This window comes from Acartia tonsa, chromosome 14 (genome assembly GCF_053477335.1).
Source record: "Acartia tonsa isolate MP-2025a chromosome 14, ASM5347733v1, whole genome shotgun sequence".
NCBI classification, from domain to species: Eukaryota; Metazoa; Arthropoda; class Copepoda; order Calanoida; family Acartiidae; genus Acartia; species Acartia tonsa.
Genome location: NC_137273.1, coordinates 7,889,934 through 7,912,974, shown reverse-complemented (window position 1 = coordinate 7,912,974; position 23,041 = coordinate 7,889,934). Strand labels below are relative to the sequence as shown.

At 32.4% G+C, this 23,041-nt stretch overlaps 2 protein-coding genes across 7 annotated transcripts in view; both read left to right on the top strand.

Moving 5' to 3' along the window:
- The window catches only part of ND-B17.2 (NADH dehydrogenase (ubiquinone) B17.2 subunit), a 397,876-nt gene that overhangs the window by 24,386 nt on the left and 350,449 nt on the right, over positions 1–23,041 (top strand). The window lies entirely within an intron of this gene.
- Positions 1–23,041, top strand: part of LOC145306322 (uncharacterized) — a 228,818-nt gene that overhangs the window by 72,310 nt on the left and 133,467 nt on the right. Inside the window, exons 1-2 of one of the 5 annotated variants that reach the window (XM_080148406.1) lie at positions 2,386–2,458; positions 3,126–3,197. The exons of the other annotated variants lie outside the window; for them this stretch is intronic. Of the exons in view, the coding sequence (XP_080004532.1) occupies positions 3,146–3,197 (52 nt within the window). The 5' untranslated portion in view covers positions 2,386–2,458; positions 3,126–3,145. Of the gene's footprint in view, positions 1–2,385; positions 2,459–3,125; positions 3,198–23,041 lie in introns of those variants that run through there. 5 annotated transcript variants of the gene reach the window in all.

The window sequence follows — 23,041 nt, the reverse complement described above, 5'->3', positions numbered from 1 at the left end:
CAGTGGATGAATGATAGAGCAGACCTTACGAGAAACTGAAATCTTCGCCAGAGCCTTACACAGAGGACACTGAAGATAATATCTACAAGTATACCCAAGTAAGTATTATAACAATTAAATATAATATAAATCTTCATTATCTTTTATTTGAATTATCATACACATTAAAATGTAAAGTATAAGCTAGAATAGCACTTTTTTCAACGAATATTTTAATGACATTATATCAAAATAATTCCTCTTAAATATCACACAACATATGATTGGGAAGTATAGCCATTTCTTGGAGGTATAATATTTACAAAAATACCATTAATTCTGTTTTTATCAGAAGTTAAAAAAATTGAACAATTCTAAAACAATGGTTGGCTGTCTAGATATTGAGTACACTAAGACTACGGCTCTGTTCTATTGAAATAACGTTGCAAAAAGAGGGGTTCTGAAAGTAATCTACCTAATTATTTTTAAAGAACCAACAAGTACTGTCAGTATCTTTTTTCTTGTAATCTAGCAGACAATCAAATCATAACACAATTTTCATGATAAAATATTCAATAAAATGTTCAAAATTTTACTTTGTACTAATTGAAAAAATATGTTGTAATTCTTATTTTAAAGTTACATTTTTATCCCTGACAAAATCATAGACGACTTTTAAAGGCATCTTATCTAAACTTTTTGAAGAAAAACTTAAAAACGTTAATTAAGTATTAAAACTATTTTCTTCGATTTTTCTGAAGTTATTATCGCATTCTATGGGTTTTTTATTATCATTTACTTATATCGAAAGTGCCAAACATTGTACCCTAACTTATTCATTTAATAAAAAACCAAGCGTGTACTAGCTAAAAAAACTTCCAAAAAAAATCAAAATTTGAAAATTAAAATTTTGAATGTATTATGTATAAATCATTTATATATTCAAATTTTGATTTTTTTTTGGAAGTTTGAAGTTTTTTAGCTAGTAGTAGATATTGCGATAGGATGAGTAAACGCCGAGGAAACTGTGTACACATTCGGAAATTAAATTTCAGTTCATCAAGTTTTTAATTCAAACTCTGAAAAAAGCACAAATAAAAAGGTGTTATATTGAAAATAAATATATCGACATCATGGAAACTGTCCCAATTTTGTATAACTTTTGCGGAACATGTTCCAGTTACGTCATATTTTTCTTTCCCGAAAAAGAGAAGGGGGGAAGAAAATCTCTTCAAAAGAGATGGGGAAAACCCCCTTTATCCCATCTCTTTTTTCTTCCCCCCTTCCCTTTTTCGGGAATGAAAAATATGACGTAACTGGAACATGTTCCGCAAAAGTTATACAAAATTGGGACAGTTTCCATGGTGTCAATGACGACACCATGGAAACTGTCCCAATATATGAGGTAGTAACAAGAATTTTTATCAATAAAATGTACAAGCATTTAAAAACGCACATACACGTCACATACACACATCCTGTCACTTTTAATTATTTTTTAAATTTTTGAATTCTAGGTTTAAGGTAATATAAAATTGTTACATCTAAAACTGGCGGCTACACACCTAGAGATCTCTGGAGGACCCAGAGTTGGAGGGTGGGGGGGGGGGGGGAGGTGGGTTAAGGAGTCGACCACCCCTCCACTTTAAATAAGTTGTAAGTGTAACTATCTTGGGATGATTTCTCTTGGGCGGGTTGTATCAGGTAGTAACAAAACAATTTTATCAATAAAATATCAAATTTAAAAAAATAGTTTTTGATAAAATTTGTGTTTTACCAAGGGAAATAATGTCCATTAGTAGTCTGGTAATATCAACAATTTTTATTTAAACTTTTCAGAAAGTAACACAGGTGCTTATGTAACAATCTTTTAGTATATGATTGTTAGATGGACAGATGGAAAGATTATACATAGAGTAGCTGCGCTCCTAAAGGTTAATTTTATTTGTATTTTTAAAGAATCCTTGAGAATTATTTATTTTGCTTCTTATCCTTATCTTTCAAATAAATTAATAGTTTTGATGATTTAATTCAAAATTATAAAAAAATAAAATTTAATTGATAAGTTTCTAGAAATAACCTGTTGGGATTTTGCTTTTTAGGGAAATGTCTATTGTACATAACATGTTCTAGGTCCTCTTAAAGTGCTTAAAAAACACTTTGATGTTTTAATATTCTCTTTTCTTGACATTTAGAATATTTATTGAGTCAAATGAGAAAATGAGTAAGGGAATCAACCTATTCCAGAATACGTCTTGTATATAAAATAGTAAACTTTCTAATATAAAAATACCATTCATAACGTTAAAAAATTGCAATAGATATTGATTGATTTATCCCGCAATTAATTTATAAATTTTTGCATAAATACCTAATGGATTAGCTAATTGTTTGCTAATTATGATTAGTCTCTATGTGATAGCTGATAAAACAACTTTATATAGTTATATCCTCTTTGATTTAGGTCTTGTGGGACCAGGTATTATACAATTTAATCTTCTAAAAACTAAATAATTGGCCTTTTATCTTTTTGTAATTTTATGTTACCTAAATTATTAGAATAACCGAATGAATTTAAAGTACATTTCTAGAATAGATTCATTATTTCTATATTTATACTTCTCTAGGGGCACACAATATTTTTTGGATCATGGAAAGAAAACGAAGTTTCCGGTTTCGTCGTTTTTCACAATAGCCTTTCTCCTATTTCTAGCCCCTGCGGATGGCTCTAGCTCTGAGGGGCATATTTTCTAACCCTGCGGGGCAAAAATTAACATTTACTTAACCTAACCTAACCTAAAATAACCCTTCTAAAGCTACTGTAAAAATACGATGAAACCGGCAACTTCGTTTTCTTTCCATGATCCTTTTTTTTAATTCTATATAAAAATCAGCTGTTTAACAAAAATATCCGCTGGGCAGTGCTTTATATTTTTTTCTAAATTTTTGTCGATTTCTCATGCGAGGGTTTGTGGTAACCTCCCAAAAATAGTTATAAGCTTTTCAAAGACCTGTGAAAAGCTTCATTATAAAGGAGAATCATATTGGTTCAGCAGTATTCAAGATCCTTCAGTACAGACAGACACACAAAAACAAACATTTATGATTTGGATCTATAATGATTTTCATTGAAATTTCAATTTAAGTGATTGAATGGTGATGGTTAATGCCAAGAATCTCGCTTGTCATAAGGTTGGCTGTTAAACTGTTGAATTTAGGTGAATATATTAAGATATCTTTCATTTTTTGCAGCAAAGCTACTGTATGATTAAAACAATAAACATTTTTTGTCGAAATTGACAATTTATTGTATTTGTTTAGAGTTCTTCCTGGTAAAATCTTTAGCTATTTTATTTGAATTGTAGCTACTACACAATCTAATTACAAGTTATAACTTATTTGTATTGCATCTAGAACTTTAAATTAGAAAACAAATTTTAAAGATTTTTTAAAACTTTTGCATGCATGATTAGGGTTGACAAAACAGTGGTTAAGCGAATCTTTTTTACATTAGTGTTTATCCACCTTTTATACTTCCACTAAGGTTATTTTTAGTCTTAATTACTGAAACAAAAGGCATGTTAAAATCATCCTATCAATTTCATCCCATGCATGATGAAAAGAAATATGTATCATCAGTACTAACTCTATAATTATTACCGATAGGTTTGTACACCAATTAAAAACATTTTATCTATTTTGTCTATTTTATTATTTTTTTACCTTGTGAGTCCTAGGACGATTTGTAAAAGCATTTACATTCCATTGTTCCTTTTTTTATTTGATCTTTTTGAGCTTCTTCTATGAACGTTGTCATCCTTATTTTTTACTTATAACTAGTTTAGAATCTTAATTGGAAATCTTTAGATAAATTAACAATACCAAACCCTTTTTTTCTATAAATGTTTTGACAAAAAGAAAACTTTTTATGTCATTAAATATATTTGTTTGTTTATCTAGTGCGTATCAACTCTATAAGGTATGGATTAGTCCTAGGGCCAAAGGAATGAAAACTTTTCTGATTAAAATCTATTTAATATGATAATTTTTAACTTCAAAGTATTTTTTGTTTCTTTTGCTGTATATTTGCTAACATTTGATGTCCTTGTTTTTATCGGCACGGCGGTGCAAAATGATTTATTAAAGGCTTGGCATGTCTTCCCAAGCCAGTCAGGGATAATTCAGCAGAAATAAAACTTTGTTGCCTTCGATTTCTCAACCCTATTTATTCAATTTATGTAAATAAAATTGTAACTGTTGTGATCTTAGTTTAGGTAAGGTTAAGTCTTGTATGGGTTAGTAGAGCCCCGCAAGGATAGTACCCTGTAGACACCCGTATTGAAAATAAGGGTGGGGAGGTTCGGTGTTCCATTTACGGTATGAGTGAAAACACTCTAGGATCTTATTGAACGTCCTTCTGTCTGTCTGAACAAGACTGACAGACTATTATGCCTTTCTATACAATTTACTATCACATACACCAAACATACATACATGTATAGACCGGTAAACTAACAAACACACAAAGTGACTGTAATTATTTTTCATTTTTAGTTTGTTTTAGTCTTAAAATGCAATAAAATTTTCTTCGTCTGTAATATAGTTTAATGTTCTTTTTTTTCTCTAAACTGTCAATTAAATTACAGATATTGTTATCTTACAGTTGCTGCGCTACTTGCAGTAAGTATATTTGGAGGCATAATTTTTTTCTTTAGATTCCATATCCCCTAAAATATTATCATAGTTCATAACATATAATGCTATTTTGCCTAAGGTTATTCTGATAAAGCCTTTTATATAGGAAAGATTTTCTATATTTAAGGTATTTTCTTAAGTACTTTTCCGTTGTTTATTATCAACTATTGGCTCATCTCCTAACAAATTTACTTATATTTTATCAATGAATTTTAAATTATTTGGGTGGTAGGCGGGTTTCTGTGAGCTTATTCCCAATGGGTGTCGCACAACCACCACCCAATGTCAAAAATCCTGTGTTATTTATTGCTAGACATACCTGAAAATTGTTTTATTATCGGTTAAGCCATTTACGAGATCTTTCAGTTAAATGTTTTCCTGTTAAATCTTTGGAATTTGTCATTCTTGTTACTTACTACATATGTTTTATTAAACAAACAATTAATATTGTTGTTGCAAAAACTTTTATGTTTAATATGAATTAGTCCATCAATTGTCTATTTATAAATTTACTTTATATAACTTCATGAATGAAAAATAACGTTACAAACAAACAAAGTTGCTCTACTAACTTTTAAGTAACAGGATGTCTTTCTGCCGTCTGTGTATCTTTATTTTTTGGGGAAGGAACCTCCAACCTCCCAAGAGATATCACCCCTGGAAACCCCTCTCTATCTTTTTGTTAAAACTAGAATGTAAAGCCGAAAGGTATGCTCCCCCTACCTCCCTTTAATGCGTCTGAGGCCTCTAGGGGCGTAGACGCTAGTAAATAATGATAAGACAATAGTGTTTCTGCCCTAATTATAGAAAATCATCGCTTTTAATTCACATTTAATAGTTTAAATTTCCAAATGACTGAAAATATTGAGAGCTATTTAGTGCCAAAGTGTTGAATTTTTAATGAAATCAACTTCAAGAATGACAATTCAAAATCTTAAATAATGGGTGTGACTGGAGCCTTCACTCAAAACTGAATTATGACCACCAACCCCCCCCCCCCCCCCCTACTTTCAAGAAAACAAGAAAAATGATACTAGTGTAGCGCTTAAAAGTGTTATGTGTGACGTCATAAAAACAAGGCTATTATCTATTGTTTATGGATTTTCTTAATTAATTAATTACCACACAACCTAGCCATTAGTTATATGTCATTTTCAACAAGTTCGTGATAAGTCCAGACGCAATATGAGGGGAAACTTTTTAGGGTTTTTAGTAGCATAACTGCTCTTAAGTACTGATGTCTGTCTGTACTTTCTTAATTCTCCTTTATATTCGGCGGTAACTTCCGCAATAAAGCACAAGTATCTATCTCTTCCATCTGTTTGTCTTTCTATTAACATAAAAATAACTTTTTTCGCTTATTTGCAGGGTTAGTGCACCCTTCAGGGGTTAGGCTTCTAAAAATTACCCACCCCTCGCTTTAAATTTAAAAAAAAGGAAGATGTTGGTTTCATTGCTCGATAGGCACTATGACGGTAGGCACCATTTTTTTTACTTATTCAACTATTTATATTCAATATTGTATCCCCTCCTACAATTTTACCGGCAAATAAATAGGTACAAGGAATTTAATGTATAAGCCACGATTCTTAGTATTGGTAATGGTTATCATTCAAAAAAGTAAAATTAACTACCTATTATTAGCATCTCTAGTTTTAAGAGATGACTACTTTCTAATAATTAATTTTTACAAATGCTCATAAAGTCTTAAATTGATATGATAACATCAAAAGTTTGACAAACAAAAAATCATTGTTTTTTTTGCATTGAATAAACATTTTTAAAGTCCTATGCTTTCTTAGAATTAAACCCTACATATTTCGGGTAGTGTGTATTCAATTGTGCAGATGTTTCACACTATCAAAGAATTAGAACGACAATTAATTGGCATTTTTCTGTCGCTAGGACGTCCAGGCTTTAAGTCTTTTAAGGGCCTTATTTAAGCCATGGAGAAATACCTATTATTAAACTACTATTAATGTATTATTTTGCAAACATCAATAAAATGTGATAACATGCGAAAAGCATTGCGCACCAAATACACTGAACACTTTTATTAACACCCAAACTTGCTTTAACGTTTGCTAGGTAAAGGTTTTGTATCTTTTATTTGCTAAAATTCTAAGCCTCAGAAAGTCCCTAAACTAGATATAGAGTAAGGTCTTTTGTAGACATCAAAGATGTTATGAAAATATGGGTTTAATTGCAATACAAGAAAATATTTATAAATCTAAAGGTCTGATACTGGCAGCCGTAGCATACATTGGGTTATGCTAGGAGGGGTCTAAATTTTTGAGGGGTTTAAAAAAGGAAGGTAAGCCTTCAAACACCCCCCCTTTCTATAATGCTTATGATGGATTGACAGATACACCGTTTCAATCTTTTTTATATAATAATAATCCATGGTTTTTTATGAATTATTGATGTGATTGCAACATGAATTTGAAACAATCAATTTCTTTAATTGGTTCTAGTTCGTAGGACAGTTAGGGAGTTGAATCCATTTTTATAGAAGCAGAAATATAATCTATGATTATGGTTTGGACCCTCTAAAACTGTAATCTACCCTTCCACTTTCCCCTCTCTTGGTGAAGATATCTTCAACGCCGATACGATTTTTGAAATATAAGATTCCACTTTTGTCTCTCTTGTTGAAGATATCTTCACCAAGAGAGGCAAAAGTGGAATCTTACATTTCAAATATCGTATCGGCGTTGAAGATATCTTCCTCAAGAGAGGGGAAAGTGGAATCTTACATTTCAAAAATCGTATCGGCGTTGAAGATATCTTCACCAAGAGAAGGGAAAGTAGAATCTTACATTTCAAAAATCGTATCGGCGTTGAAGATATCTTCACCAAGAGAGGGGAAAGTGGAAAGGTAGATTACAGTTTTAGAGGGTCAAAACCATAATCATAGATTATATTTCTGCTTCTATAAAAATGGATTCAACTCCCTAACTGTAGGAGGTAAAAAAGCGGCTTCTTTCCTTTGAATTAGAATATAACAATAATAAATACAAAAAGTGTAGATAAACAATCCCTTAAATTAAACCAATGCAATGGAGAAACAATCTGACCATATAGTAAGCTATAAACAATAAACATTGGTTCTTATGATAATGCTTCAAATAAAGAAATTATACTTTTCACCATAATATAGTCACTTTTGTATTAAATTCTTAAAAAATCCAGATCCTCTCTAGATGTGTAAGAAGCTATAATAGAAAGAAGAACCAATTCAGTGGAGACATTAACAATATCCTTTACTCCAAACAGACAGACAACATGTTACTTTTATATATGAGCTGTCAGGCATACGGTCGTACATACCCTAACCATTTATAATGTAGTTGCCCTAATAAAAATATGGGACAATTTTAATGCCGAATCCATGCATATCTGCACGTGCAAAAATTGATATTCGATCATTTCTGCACATCTACCACATTAACAAATCATCAATACCGCAAACTTTCACATTAATTAAACACTTTTATCATTAAACCCATTCTATATACTTGTGTGTATTTTTGAAAATATGAAACAATTTGGTGATTTGAAAATATGCGAAAATATTTGCACACCACAAAATTTGCCATTCTAAATTTATATCGTTCATAAAATAGTTTCTTATCTCTTTATATCCTAACATCATGTTTCAAAAGTCAAGAAATGATAATTTTTCCATAAGTAGCGCAGCATAATGATCATGCAAAAAAAAACAGTAAAGTGGGATACAGTAAAAACAAGAGAAAATCTTGTGGAAGCTTAATTAAACAATGAATAATAATGTCTAATTTTCATTATGTAGCGCCATAACGAATGAAATGTTTGTAAAGGGGAGCTTTCACCCTCCAGATGCACTTATTTTAAGTGTTCAATTTTGTACATCAATTATTCAGTATATATGTATGTTTTTTACAAATATTTTAGAGAAGTTATTTTCATACGTTTTTGGTCTAATGGGTATCTGTATTATGTAACAAAAACATAATTTGACGGGTTGACAGACGGACTTAAAAAGCAACGCGTTTAGTGTATAATGTGATTGATTTAAAGAAAAAAATATGAGAAAAGTACATTTTGACAGGAATAACATTTTGACTACTCCTTAACTGATTTAAATTCGAAAGGCTTTCACGAGAAAAAAATTGGTTTTCCAACATTACAACAATTACATATTAATCAAAAGTTGCAAATAATCGTTTTTTTTAGAAAAACGATGAAAGGAGGGGAGATTTTACTGTAAATTATATATGCACTGCAAGATTTTTAAAAATTTAGCATTTAGCATAATTTTAATCTACGTTAGAATAATTTTGTTTATTATGAATGGGGTAAATATCAGTATTGTCCTATGCCCTTAAGATTCCTGGTTTTGTGAATCAAGTTGTTATCAAAGCTATATATAGTCTACATAAACCATTGAAATTGCCTGAATAGGTGATAATTTTTACACTTTTCAGTGTTTTTTTGGCCACACCAATTCAGTCTATTGTTGACCATGGACAGAGGGACTAGTGCTGCATTAATTTACATTCCTTTTTCCCTCATAATTTTCCAACAACCAAATTGGTATAATATTATATTTTAAACATCGGGAAAGGATGATTTGTCCATCCATTGTCATATCATTGCATCTCTGAGTGTTGACTCAAAAAGCAGGGATCTAAAGGGATAAGACAATGGCAGGTAAATTGATGTACATCTTAATGATAATTACTCCTTATGTAGAATACAATTAGTAGTTGAAACGCTTGAACACGTAATGAACAAACCAATCAAAATCCACTAAAGTCCCCAAAGTTGTTTAGCCAACGAATAAGAAAATATTATTATAAGACTTTGGGGACTAATATAATAAACTTTCCAATGTCCCCCCTCCCTCCCTGCTCAAAAAAGAAGGAACCAGAATTTAAAAGAGTTGAAAAAAAAGGGAAGGGCATTTTTTTGAGAAAAGACGGTGGAAAATTATTATTTCAAAGATTTGACCATTGTGCATTATGGAGAAAGTTGGAAGAAATATTTTTTGTTCATAACTCTACAGTTTGAGATTTTTCACGCGTTTTCTACAGCTGTGTGATATCTGTCTATAACTAGGTCTAGACCCCCCACTTTAAAAGGCATGAATACACCCTCTGCGCATCCATTGAAAAGAATAACCTCCGAATAACCCCCTTAAATTTTAGGGGGGTAAGCGCTTAGCAATTATCAAAGTATAATAAGTAAAATTTAAATTAAGCTATTGTTTAATGATTGAAGTATTAAAAAAAATTAAATCATATTTTTTCTATAGCATATTATTGTCGTTGTTTTTTGAAACAATGAAAACATAGATGCACGATTTTCAACAATAATTCTATACAACTTTTTAAGAATGGGTTGAAGAGTCGGTAAAGCGATGATCTCATACAATAGAAATGGCATAGTATAGACAAATTATGTAAAAATGTAAACTAACAATAATTTAATATAATCTCTTCTAACACTTCATAAGCTCGTTCTGTAATTTGTGAGCTCCAAATTTAAGGATGTATCTTTTTAGCAATAATTTTAATCGAAAATTACGAGGGGTAACTTTGTTCAATATAATTGGGGGGTAATTAATTAATAGCTAGAGGAAATAATTAGCTATCAACAAAAATTGTTGAAAAAAGGAACGTAGATTAATCATCTATTTAATTCCATGTTGATTTCCCATACATGCTGTGTAATGCATAGACCACTAGACTTCACTATGCATTCAAATTGGACAAAGATTTGCTATGGTAGCGTAACTTCATTATGATCAAGGCATATTGGAAAGTATGTCCTTAAGAAGGATTTATTGAACTTTAAAAATTAAAACTCGGGCTAGGTGTCAACTTGTCATATCTGATATAATATTGTATTTTTGTCGATATTATGACTTTAATAAAAGTGATCATGTCTGAGATATTATAGACATTCCGATATTTTGTTCGTTAAAATCGGTAAAACCACCGAACCAATGAAGTTGTTCTTTTCAGGGAAGCTCCTTTGAATGGTTTTAAGCTAATCAAAATGTTCATTAAAATCTTGTGTGGAACTACTGTGGTTTCTGGTATACCACGAAATTTTTGGGTTTGCACTTAGAAACAAATTTTGATAGCCTGATATCTAGTTGCCGAAAGTGTACGCAGTTTCCTGGGTGTCTCCTCATCCTAGCTCAATATTTACTACTAGCTAAAAAAGCTTCAAACTTAAAAAAAAAATAAAAATTTAAAAAATTCAAATGTATAATGTATAAATCGTTTATACATTCAAATTTTGATTTTTTTAATGGAAGTTTGAAGATTTGTAGCTAGTAGTAAATATTGAGCTAGGATGAGGAAACACCCAGGAAACTGCGTACACTTTCGGCAACTAGATATCAGGCTATCCAAATTTTACAGATGGTGTTTTATTGAAAAAGTTAATTTGATAAAAAAAATAGCGAAATGAAAAAAATTCAAATATTCATAATCCTATATATACTATAACATAAATAGATTTATATAAAGCCACTAGGGTTAATATAGCTATTATTTTAGAGTACTTGTCCATACTACTTATAAGGTGCCTGACGTAAAAGCAAGGGAATGCCTTGGTCCAAAACTAATTAGGTCGTTGAGTTGAAAGCCATGTAATCAAAAGGTTGTTTGTGTCATATTCATAAATTTCTTTGTGCATGTTTTCCTGAACCCTAGATTTTGTCTAGATCAGTTAGACTTGATAGAAATGTTCTGTTGGTAATAAACTTAATTTTCCATTTTCATATGAACATCATTGGTATGGTCTTTTAGAAACTTTTTGCATCGAATCACGAGAATTTCATAAATCAAACAAATATCAAAGACGCATTTAACAATCGGTGAAAATTGGCCGATTCTTTCAATTGATTTCAATTAAACAATACACAAATACAATTTGAACGTACATGTTAGAATCAAATTGATATTAGTTGATGTCTTGGACAAAAAGGAATAATCTTAAAAGCGTCTACAAATATTCTATATGCAATCCGATTTCATTGAAACTTTATATATGTTTATGTTCGTTCATAATATTTTTTTATGTTATGAGCTTTTATTTTATGGATGATGTCATCCTTGTTTCTACTTAAACATATTATGAATCATAATATAGCTTATGCGTTCAATTTGGTACTTTCACAAGTTTTCAGTTGAGCTGCCCTGTACCTTATTTAACCTAACCTAACATGACTTAAAGTAATATACAAACAAAAAACTCCCCCCACCCCCTTATTTTCAATTTTTTTTTAAATAAGAGGGAGGATCAGGTCTCAAGAGGATACTTTGTGTTATATTTTTTTGTCCTACGTTGAAATAGTGTTTTATGTTTTCAAACAAATAATTTATACAAAATTTTATATAACATATCCTTAATGTGGCTTGCTTAGCAAACACTGACCCTCCCCCCAATTTTAAAATTCTATGAAAATAAAAAAAAGGAAAGGTCATTTTTCATTACACCCGCGGAGCTTTCTGTACCTAATATAACTTAACCAAGCTTAACCTAAAGTATACCACAAACACACCAAAAACTTACCTTATATTTTCAACTTTATTTTAAACTTAGAGGGTAGGGAGTTCTGTGCTCGACTTAGCACTTTAATGGAAAACGCCGTCTTTACTTATTTTTTTGTTGTAACCTTTTTGCAAGGTTACAGACGACACATTTGGAACAATGCAAGCTAAAAATAGAATAGAGGTAGGTTAGAGTAATAAACACCCTTTTTAGCCCTTTTTCTACTTTTTTATCTTATCTATTTTATAATTTTCCCTCTATCCATCTATTTTTCTATATATCTTTATCTTATTATCTCAATCCATAAATTTGGTAAATTTTAAGCCTTGTTTCCAATTTTATTCTTTAAGAATGAATTCTAAAATGTGTCTAGATAATTTTGTTTTTCTCAGTTTTAAGAAAAACATATTGGCAGGAAATCAAAGATAGAGACATTTAATCTACACTTCTTTAATCCCAATAAAAACATAAATAACAAAAGATTGTCATATCTCTCTATCACTGGGTTTTACTTATATATATGTTATAACTGAAGACGTTAAAAATGATTCTTGTTGCTGCTATGTCAGATGTGCGATAGTAAGGGTATTCCTTGGCTTAAAATAGGCGCAACTTATTATCATACACAGTAAGGGCTTAGTTGGTTGTCTGTTGGACGTTTGGCCGCGTAAACATGGTCTTCATTAGCAGGATTCGGTTCCCAAATACACCCAAATAAGACCCATTGGTGTACACGTTTTAAACGTGCTTATTTAGTCATACATTGTTTAAAGAATACATTTATCTTTCCCAAAATAAAAACAAGAATTGCCAATTTTCTTATCGTTTGCGAATTTGATGTTAAAATTGTTGCAAATTTTCTTGATGTGAAAATTTATTTGCAAAATAATGACGTCATAAGGAGAATAAAAAGATATACAGAAAGAGACTGAGAGAAGGAGAGAGAGAGAGGAAGAAAGAGAGAGAGAGAAAGAGAGAGACAGAGAGAGGGATAGCGATAGGGAGAGAGACAGAGAGAGTGAGAGAGTTGAGACTTCAAAAACGAACACACACACCCACTAAATTGAAGTATTTGTAAATATGAAAAAATAAGTATTAAATACACAGGGTTTATTAGATCAGGGCTCGGCAGCCGCGTCGAAGACTCAAATTTAAACCGTTTGAATTCTTTTAAATAAATTTTGAAAGCATGACTTGCCATACTTGGGTAAGGTATGGAGTACCAGCTCAATTTTAAAACTGAATAAAAGGTTGATTTCCCCTAGGCTTGCAGCTACCGAGCCCTTATTTTGTTGTTGTAATATAATTGGGAATGAAGTATCTTTTTTAAATAAAATAATTGTAATGTTAATAATTTTCTTTTATTTTAGGTAAGTTGAAGTTTCTACGATGACTTATCTTGAGGAAAACTATTTTACCCAAAATACACGCCTATTTTCTGCCTCCCGAAAATGGAAAATGACAAAATGTATTGTCTGAAGCACTCGAAAACTTGTCATATGTGACGTCAAAAAAAATACGTGTAAAAAGGAAGGAAGAGTGAAAAAGTGGGAAAGGAAACCCCTGAAAAAGAGATTGATAATAGAAGTATTTTTATGACGTCACACATGACACTTACCAGCGCTTTTCTGTATATTTTATAAAAATAAGATTGATTCGAAGACTTTTTATATACTCAGTAATAAACTGGGGGGGGGGGGGGGGGGTGGTTGCCACGCAATTAAATTCGCGAAAAAGAAAAATTTTTATGGGAATGAGACTATTTTAGATTATTTGTAGTTGTATGGACATAAAATATAGGTTTAGTCATAATTTTACTCTTATTTAAAAAAAAATATTTATTAATCTTAATGAATAACTTTATTATATTTATAAAAAATATAATTATGATTTATAACTATAATACTTTAAAAGGAAAGATAAGATAAGGATTTTATTATCTTTCTCTTTTTAAAACCGAAATAATAAAACAAGGAGGTATAAAAGTAAATATGCGTGGCTTTCATTTCATAAATTAATGCAGATCTGAAAAATTCTTAAATTATATTCAAATAGCATTATTTATTTTTCAGTTAGTTGAGTTATATCATGATTATTTACGTCGACATATTATCCAATGAGCGTATTTGCTAAAATTCTATGTTTATTTTAAGTGGCTTTCATAATCTTACCAATTTTCGATGACAGGCTATTTCAGGGTCTGATTTTGTTTTGTTTAGAATCTTTGTCTACTGTGCATAGGCGTCCAAGGGGGGGGGTAATGGGCCATTTGGCACCCCCAAACGATTTTGGGGGTGCCGTAGGCACCCCCAAAATTTTGTGAACAATACCCCCCCCCAAAAAAAATTACCCCTACCTTGGGGGTGCCGTAGGCACCCCCAACGATTTTGGGGGGGGTATTTACCCCCCCCAAACCATTTTGGGGGGGTAAATACTCCCCCCAAAATAGAAAATCTCTAACAAAAAAAATTTTTGCGCGCTTCGCGCGCATTTTTAATACTAAATTTTTTATATAATTTAAATTAGCCCCCCCAAAAATTTTACCCCGGGGGTAAATTTTGGGGGGGGTAAACAAATTTTACCCCTGCCAACAGATTTCAGGGGGGGTAATTACCCCCCCCAAGCAAATTTTACCCCCGGGGTAAAAATTTTGGGGGGGGTAAAAAAAATTTGCGGCGCGCTTCGCGCGCCATTTTACCCCCCCCAAAACCAAATTACCCCCCCCTTAAAAAAATTTTACCCCCCCCAAAATAAAAAGCTTGGACGCCCCTGCTACTGTGTTATCCAATATATGACCATTTATACAGACATACAACTCCTATTTTATATAGATTCACATTAAACAAATAAAATTTAAAATTTTCTACATTTAAATTTTTATGATATTTTTATCAAACAAAAATGTAAATAAAAGTGTATAAAAAGCTTTATATTGTTAGAATATGTTTTCTTAATTTAAATTAAGAAAAAACTTAGGTGCAATTCCAAAGGCGCCTAAAATTAGCTTGAACTCTTTTTATATGTTTTAAGATTCTAAATGTCATTTGCAAAAAGCTTAAGAAACACACTTTGACCCTTACATGGCATTTGACAGCTATACCTGGCGGCTGGCAACCAATTGTAACAGATACCTGTTTTCTTCCAGGGAGGTAGGGGACATTGGACTGTAAATAAAACTGGTGCCCAAGTTTCTGATTTCTCATTTGTTGATTAAATTTAAATCCTTGGGAACTTTTATTAATTTTTAATTGGTTGATACAAACCACTAGTATCCCAACTTAGCCACCAATAACTTTACATGGCAAAAGGGATAAATTTGTGGCTGAACAACAATTTATCGACCATTGTCCTATCTCTTAGAATTACTGGAGTACTAAGACATTACAAACTACCATAACTACTTATCTTAAAAACAGGAAATAGGTCGAAGCCTCAAGTTTTTAATAGTTATTTATCGCAACGTATTATAAACAGCTTTACGCGCAAAATAAAAATGAAAATAAGGTTATCGGCATCTCGGGGCTAACAAAACTGGTTTTAACCTTATAATTGTACATTTTTATATTCGTAGAAAACTTGATATAATACGATGCTCTACATAATTTTTCAGTATGACTGAGAACCGGTTAGAATACACCGGATATTAACCAGTTTCAAAGCAATACTGGAATATTTATTCCTACTCCTGAAGTCTGACGTTATGATCTCATACTTTTCATAATTTTAAATGGACATTGGTACCCTTAAAAATTGAATTTTGGAGGATGTGTATTTTTTGGTTTTAATATTTAGCAGATATCTGGACCGATAAAACAATATATCAATGTCATTGTTACAAACAGCCAACTATTTGATTGCACGACGCTTGTCGGTGACAGATGTCATAAAGTCCACTCTGAGAAAGATTAAAAAGTACAGGGGCAAATAACAACTTCATAACTGCTTCTGATAGTATCAATATTTGGTCTTTTTGATAAATAAACCTTTTTAAAACTTGAAACAATTTGTTGTGCCTATTAATGGGCAATTTATTCCACAAACATGAAAGCATGCTTAAGCCGTATAGTCAGTATATTTATTGTCTTTCGTACGTTTGGGTTTAGTAGAAAGAATTTCTGACCAGACAGACAGCAGACGCGTCACATCAAACCCTCCTAGCTTTGGGAAATAGTATTGACAGCATAAGTCATAGAAAATATCTGTGAGAAAAATTTTATGTTTACATATTTCAATATTTCAAAGATAAAAGCGACTTATGTACATAAATTTTAATCCAAAATTTGATGACAATATAAATAAAAGCTATATTCTATTAATCAGAAATAGGACGAAACGAACATTAACACTTTTAAAATAGATATTGAAATTCTAAATTGAAGTAATAGGACGAACCTCAAACTGTCCCACTCTGAGAAAGACGATTCCAGTGACGTCATACACGTTTAGGGAAGAGGGGAAGAAAATCTCTTCCCTTTTCTCCCATCTCTTTTGAAGAGATTTTCTTCCCCCCTTCCCTTTTTCTTTCCCGAAACGTATATGACGTTACTGGAATCGTCTTTCTCAAAGTGGGACAGTTTGGGGTTCGTCGTAGGTATATTCCCTAGAAGAGCAGAAAGGTTAGTAACAGGTGGACGGACGGACATTATTGTACTTAGCATCGTAGAAAAAAAATTCTTCTTTAATTTGGTGCAAATTTTTGTCTGCGAATTTTTCATGCATTCTATATATTTAGATTTTTTGCAGACAAAAAGTGCGCAAAAAATATACCTTTTTGACTACTTTTATTATTACTATAGTTGCTTCATCCCTTAGCATTTAAACTTTACTACAAGGAAGGAGAGGTCAAATGGGGGGGAGGCTTAATTCTTATATCCAATATATGTATGTTAGAAAAATGAACAATATTAATGGAAAAAGAAAGATATTTTGTCTTGGTTATAATATCCCTTAATCGACCCCAATCCCCAACCAAATACTTTTGTTTAAGAAGAAAGCTTTTTTATGTTTAGGCAAAATATTGAACTTTACCTACCACCATTCATTTTCACAGCTTGAGTCACAGCACAGCTTGAGTCTAAGTCCTTGCATTCGCTTATTGAATTTAAACCTTTATGATTGAAACTTTGATAAATTAGGCATGAATATTAAGCTATATAAGTTGGAAGAATTTTAATGTATATAGTTAATTTGAAATCTGCATAAAATTTTAAGGATTTTTTATAAAACTCGTTTTTTTTTATAATTCTTTATCTACAAGCGCAAATACAATTTAAGTGAATTAATTTTGACATCTGTGATTGGTGGGTTGAAAACAATCTGCGCTCTGATTGGAGAAGCTTAAGTGTCGTACATCATTCAATTTATTAGAGTTCAGGTAGTTTCCAATCCACCTATCCACCTATATTGGTCAAAATTAATTAACTTAAATTGTATTTTTTAAATAAAGAATTATATAAAAACGATTTTTATAAAAAAGATACCTAAAATTTTATGCAGATTTCAAATCTATTATATACATTGAAATTCTTTCCAACTTATATAGCTTAATGAAATACTATGACAAAATCTTTGAAAATATTGACTTTTGTTATTATATCTAAGCTCTATACTTCAGTGTCTTGTTACTAATTTTAAAAAAAAATATATTTTATTTCAAAATTCTCTAAAATTATATGATATAACCGCTCTAAACGTCACAAGTGTAATTTTTAAAGCTTACATTTTGAATTAAAGTTTTATCTGTCAAATTGTTCTATTCATACAATTACACATAAACCTTAGAATTAGGAAAATTATTCTAAAAATTTTCCTGTTAAAAAAAAGTATGATTATTTGTATGTATTTTAAATATATATCACAAATCGCTGAAATGATATATCACTACTTTACAGTAACCCTACTTACATGTCTCAGGATATTTTTACATATTTTGGGGGAATGCTTTCTCCTCCCTTTCAAGAGTACCTACAAAAAAATATCAAAACCCCAAGCTAAATTTTACTTTTCCTTACGAAACTAAACTTGAGAGTAGAGTGTCGACCTGGCCTGTCCACCCATACCCCCCCCCCCCCCCCAACTTCATTTTAACTGTCCCCATGAAGCAACTAGTGGAGTCAGGGGCGTCCAAGCTTTTTATTTTGGGGGGGTTAAAAATTTTTGAAGGGGGGGGGGGGGTAATTCGTTTTTTTGGGGGGGGGTAAAATGGCGCGCGAAGCGCGTCGCAAATTTTTTTTCGACCCCCTAAAATTTTTACCCCGGGGGTAAAATTTGCTTGGGGGGGGTAATTACCCCCCCTCAAATTTGTTGGCAGGGGTAAATTTAGTTTACCCCCCCCCAAAATTTACCCCCGGGGTAAAATTTTTGGGGGGGGTAATTTAAATTTTATTAAATATATAGTATTAAAAATGCGCGCGAAGCGCGTAAAATTTTTTTTTATTAGAGTTTTTTTGTTTTGGGGGGGGTATTTACCCCCCCAAAATTGTTTGGGGGGGGGGTAAATACCCCCTCCTAAATGGTTGGGGGTGCCTACGGCACCCCCAGGGTAGGGGTAAATTTTAAATGGGGGGGGGTAATCGCCACATTACCCCCCCCTTGGACGTCTATGAGTGGAGTAGCCGCTAGTATTCATATATAAGGCTTAAGTAGGGAGGATGTGTTCTAATGTCTATTGGACCAATAAGGTTTTATTTCAGTAATTTAGAAACCATGTCTACTATTGGACTCAATCGTTCTTGTAATCGTTTTAGTATTCCTAACTCTTATCTCCCATCTTGCACAAACTCAAATTCAAACCTTTATATTTTTTTATTTTGGCCTTTATAATCATCAGACTTTTGTACAATTGATTTTATCATGAAAATATCAGGGAAATAGGGATAGGACAATTGATGACAAAATATACTCTTCCCTAAATTCTTAGATGTGAAAGTTTAAGTGGTATTTGGTTAATGTTGGGTCGGAGATTAAAAAAACGCTATTGATCTCTCCCTCCCTGTAAATCTACGCAGGAATGCTCAAAATAAATTTTGCATTTTGTAATATTTGTTCTATACAGATTAGGTTCAACAGCATAGTCAATAGTGGGGAGATGGTCCTTATTTAACTTCAAGTGGTCTTCCATATATATTAGGTTAAATAACATTCAGCATATAACCAATCCATTAATAGCACGTCGTTTGTGTGGAAGTCTTGAACGTGTGTGTTAATGAGATGCGCCTGTCCAAGGCTAAGACATTCCCCCTAGTGTTGTGAGCCTGATTTAAAACACTCGGAGCCATTTTAAACTGTTTTATAATCTGACCCACATCAGCAGACACACTACCATTTAAGCTAATGCTGTTGGTAACCAATACATATAAGGGTAAGCTTCACTGTAAAAGGGTGCATTTTAGATCCATTGGTACAGACAAACACGCATACAAACGAACTATCAGACAAACTTTTATAAAAGAAAAATCGTTTCCTTTTTTTATTTTTCTTTCTTTTTGTCAATAAATTTTTTCTATGTTAACCCTTACAGATCGGGCCCCAATTCCCACCTTAATAGATCGGGGGGGGGGGGGGGGCTCCAAGAGCCCCCCCCCTCTATCTCAGCTCCTGGTAGAGATAAAGACGTAAAATTTTTTTCTGGTGGTTCATGTGTATTTTTAGAGAAAATTACTTTTTCTAGTCATAGCAGTCAGACCGCTCCTTAGCCGCTTTTTAGCGGCCAGCCGCTAAATTTTAAGACAGCTGTAGAGCGGCCAATTTTGCAGCTAGGATGACCAAATTTTAGGACGAACTTTTATTTTTCATAACAAAAAAATTACTTTTTCTGATCATCGCCAAAAAACGGCAAATAACGGAAACCGCCATTTTCGGCGGTTACGGCGGTAAAACGGCGGTTGGCGGAGCCACATAATATTTTTATCTGTTTATTATTGCTCAAGGATTTACCAAAATAAATTATAGGTCTCTAGCTGTAATAGAAGCCACGATATTTAAAATATATGTCTGTATTAAAAGCCGGACAAAAATCGGTCATAAAGTCGGTCAGGGAGCGGTCAAACGGTCATAACACCACTTTTCTCAGAAGGTCATTGATATCTAAGTATTCACCAAAAAAAATTTAGGTTTCTACCTTATACACAAAAGTCATAATGTAGAAATTAAGATTTATTTAGAATTTTTTATATTTTTTTTTGCTACCCAACCGACTTTGACCGGACACCACGACCGACCAGATATCCTAATAAAATCAACTCTTGCCGACGTATAATTACTAAACTTAAAAAGTCATGAAGTTACAGCTCTCCATCTTACCTACAACAAAAATGAGATTGAAAAAACAAGAGGGGGGGCTCTTGGAGCCCCCCCCCCCCGATCTGTAAGGGTTAAGAGTTAATTTGCGTGCAATAAACCAATTCGTTCTTGATTTTTATTCATATTTTTAGCAGTGAATTATTTTTAGTTAAAAATTAGACTTTGATCTAGATGGGTAACTCTCAAAACACATTACAAAAGAAAGAACTTAAACTATATATTAGTGACAAAAATTGTATTGAAAACGAAATTCCAGGTAATTTTTTACTTAAATGAGATCTCTGACTCTATCAATCGTTAATCCTTTGTTATATCAATTGTTATAAGACTATGGTTTACAATATTAAAATTTAACCATCTAACCTATCACATAATGTAGTAGGGTTTTTGTGTGTAGCCTAGAGTTTCTGTAATTTATAAACCGATTATGTTCTTTATTTTAGGGAAGTTTTATGTAGGTCCAGGGATGGTTTTATGCTGGTTATTTCTAAATTTAAGTCTTGGGATGGCTTTATACTTTTTTACTTCCATGCTTGCCCTAAATGCAAGCAGTTCAGCATCTAAAGTAAAACATAAATTAATAATTAAATTGATAAGAATTTTTTATTTGAACCAACACATTTAGGATATGACAGGTCCGGTTGATGTGAAATTTTTAGAGAAACTTCGTATGTATATACTGTATAGGGATATTTTAGGCTATGTATGTTCCCTCTGTTTTACAAGGCTGGCTAGGGGCAAAGCTGTTAAATACATATTTAAGACAGTTGTCCGCAAATATTTAAAGCTAAAATAAAGTTCAATTCTTACTGACAATGGGTTAAATAAAAAACATACTCTAGTTACCTATTTATTGAGAAGCCTTGCTTTTTAAAAAATTAAAAGAACAATAAAGCCAAAGCTGATACATTGATTTATGAGAGAAGTGATAGAAATAATCTATAATAAGCTTGGTGTTATTACAATCTAACAACAAACATAATTAAATCAGGGGAGTCTAAGCTTTTTTTTTTTTGGGGTGGGGGGGGTAAAAATGTTTTCAAGGGGGGTAAAATGGCGCAAATTTTTTTTACCCCCCTCCTCAAAAATTTTTTGTCCCGGGGGTAAAATTTGCTTGTGGGGGGGGGGGGGGTAACTACCCCCCCTGAAATCTGTTGGCAGGGGTATATTTTGTTTACACCTCAAAAATGTACCCCCTCCTAAATGGTTGGAGGTGCCTACGGCACCCCCAGGGTATAGGGGTAAAATGAAAAAAACATAAGGGGTTGAAAATTGTCTGTAATACGTTGCTTACATGTTCTATTCCACCGGATATAAATCGGTTTCGGAGCCTGACTGGATAAACGATGTTGGTAACATCAATAAAAGTTAAGACTATCTATTTTTAATTCTTCGCTTGTATGTGTGTGTGATTTGTAGTGCTTCGATTTCATGAATATTATAATCCTTGTTTATACATTAACTAGCGGCTTCGCCCCAAGCCTCTAGGTGCTTTGCCCCAAGAGGTTTAATCAAACCAATTTTTCGTATTTTAGATTTAAAAGAAAAGTTATAAAAAAATTTGGAGGGGAAATTTTTTTTTTTTTGTTTGAGGGGGGGTTGTCGACCCCCCAATTTAATTTTAGTTTTAAAAAGAAAAAAAAAGTTTTTTGGGATGTATTTTTCATTTTTTGGGGGGGGGTTGGGAGTGTTCCCCCCCCCCCCCAAGAAAATAGTTATAAACCTTCCCGGGACCTATGAGAAGCTACCTTGTAAAGGAGAACCCGATTGGTTAAGCGGTTAGCGAGGTCCTTCGCTACAAACAGACAGACAAACAAACAGACATCGTTCTACTTTGTATTACAGATTAACTAGCAGCTTTGCCCCTAGCCTCTAGGGGCTTTGCTCCAAGAGGTGTGATTAAACCAATTTTTCTATTTAAGATTTAAAAGAAAATTTTTCATTTTTAGGGGGGTCGGGGGTGTCCCACCCCCCAAGAAAATAGTTATAAACCTTCCCGGGACGCATGAGAAGCTACCCTGTAAACCCGATCGGTTCAGCGGTTAGCGAGATCCTTCGCTACAAACAGACAAACAGACAGACAGACATCGTTCTACTTTGTATTATAGATGAAATTTTGATTTCAATTTTTGCCGAAGCTAAATAGTAAGATTGTTAGTTAGCTGTATTGAATATCTGCCAATATACTTCTGCAGTGACCTTTCTTAAACAAAAAGATAAGGCCAGCTTTCGGGGATGGAGAGGACAATGGCAGATAAATAAACCTTGATGCCTTTTTTTGCAAGCTGTTAGTAACTACTAAAAGCAGAATAATTTAGCTAAAAAATTAAATTCCAGTGGGACATTCCTGTAATCTCTGATAGCGTCGTGATTGAAGTATTTTTATGTTGCACTTTAAACATGATAATATTCATCATATATTATTTGTAGCTACTCTATAATTCAGGTTTCTCCGTTTAGTAAGACGATCTAGTTTCTTTCCTTATCTATCCTAAGGTCAAATGGATAAAAAATGTGT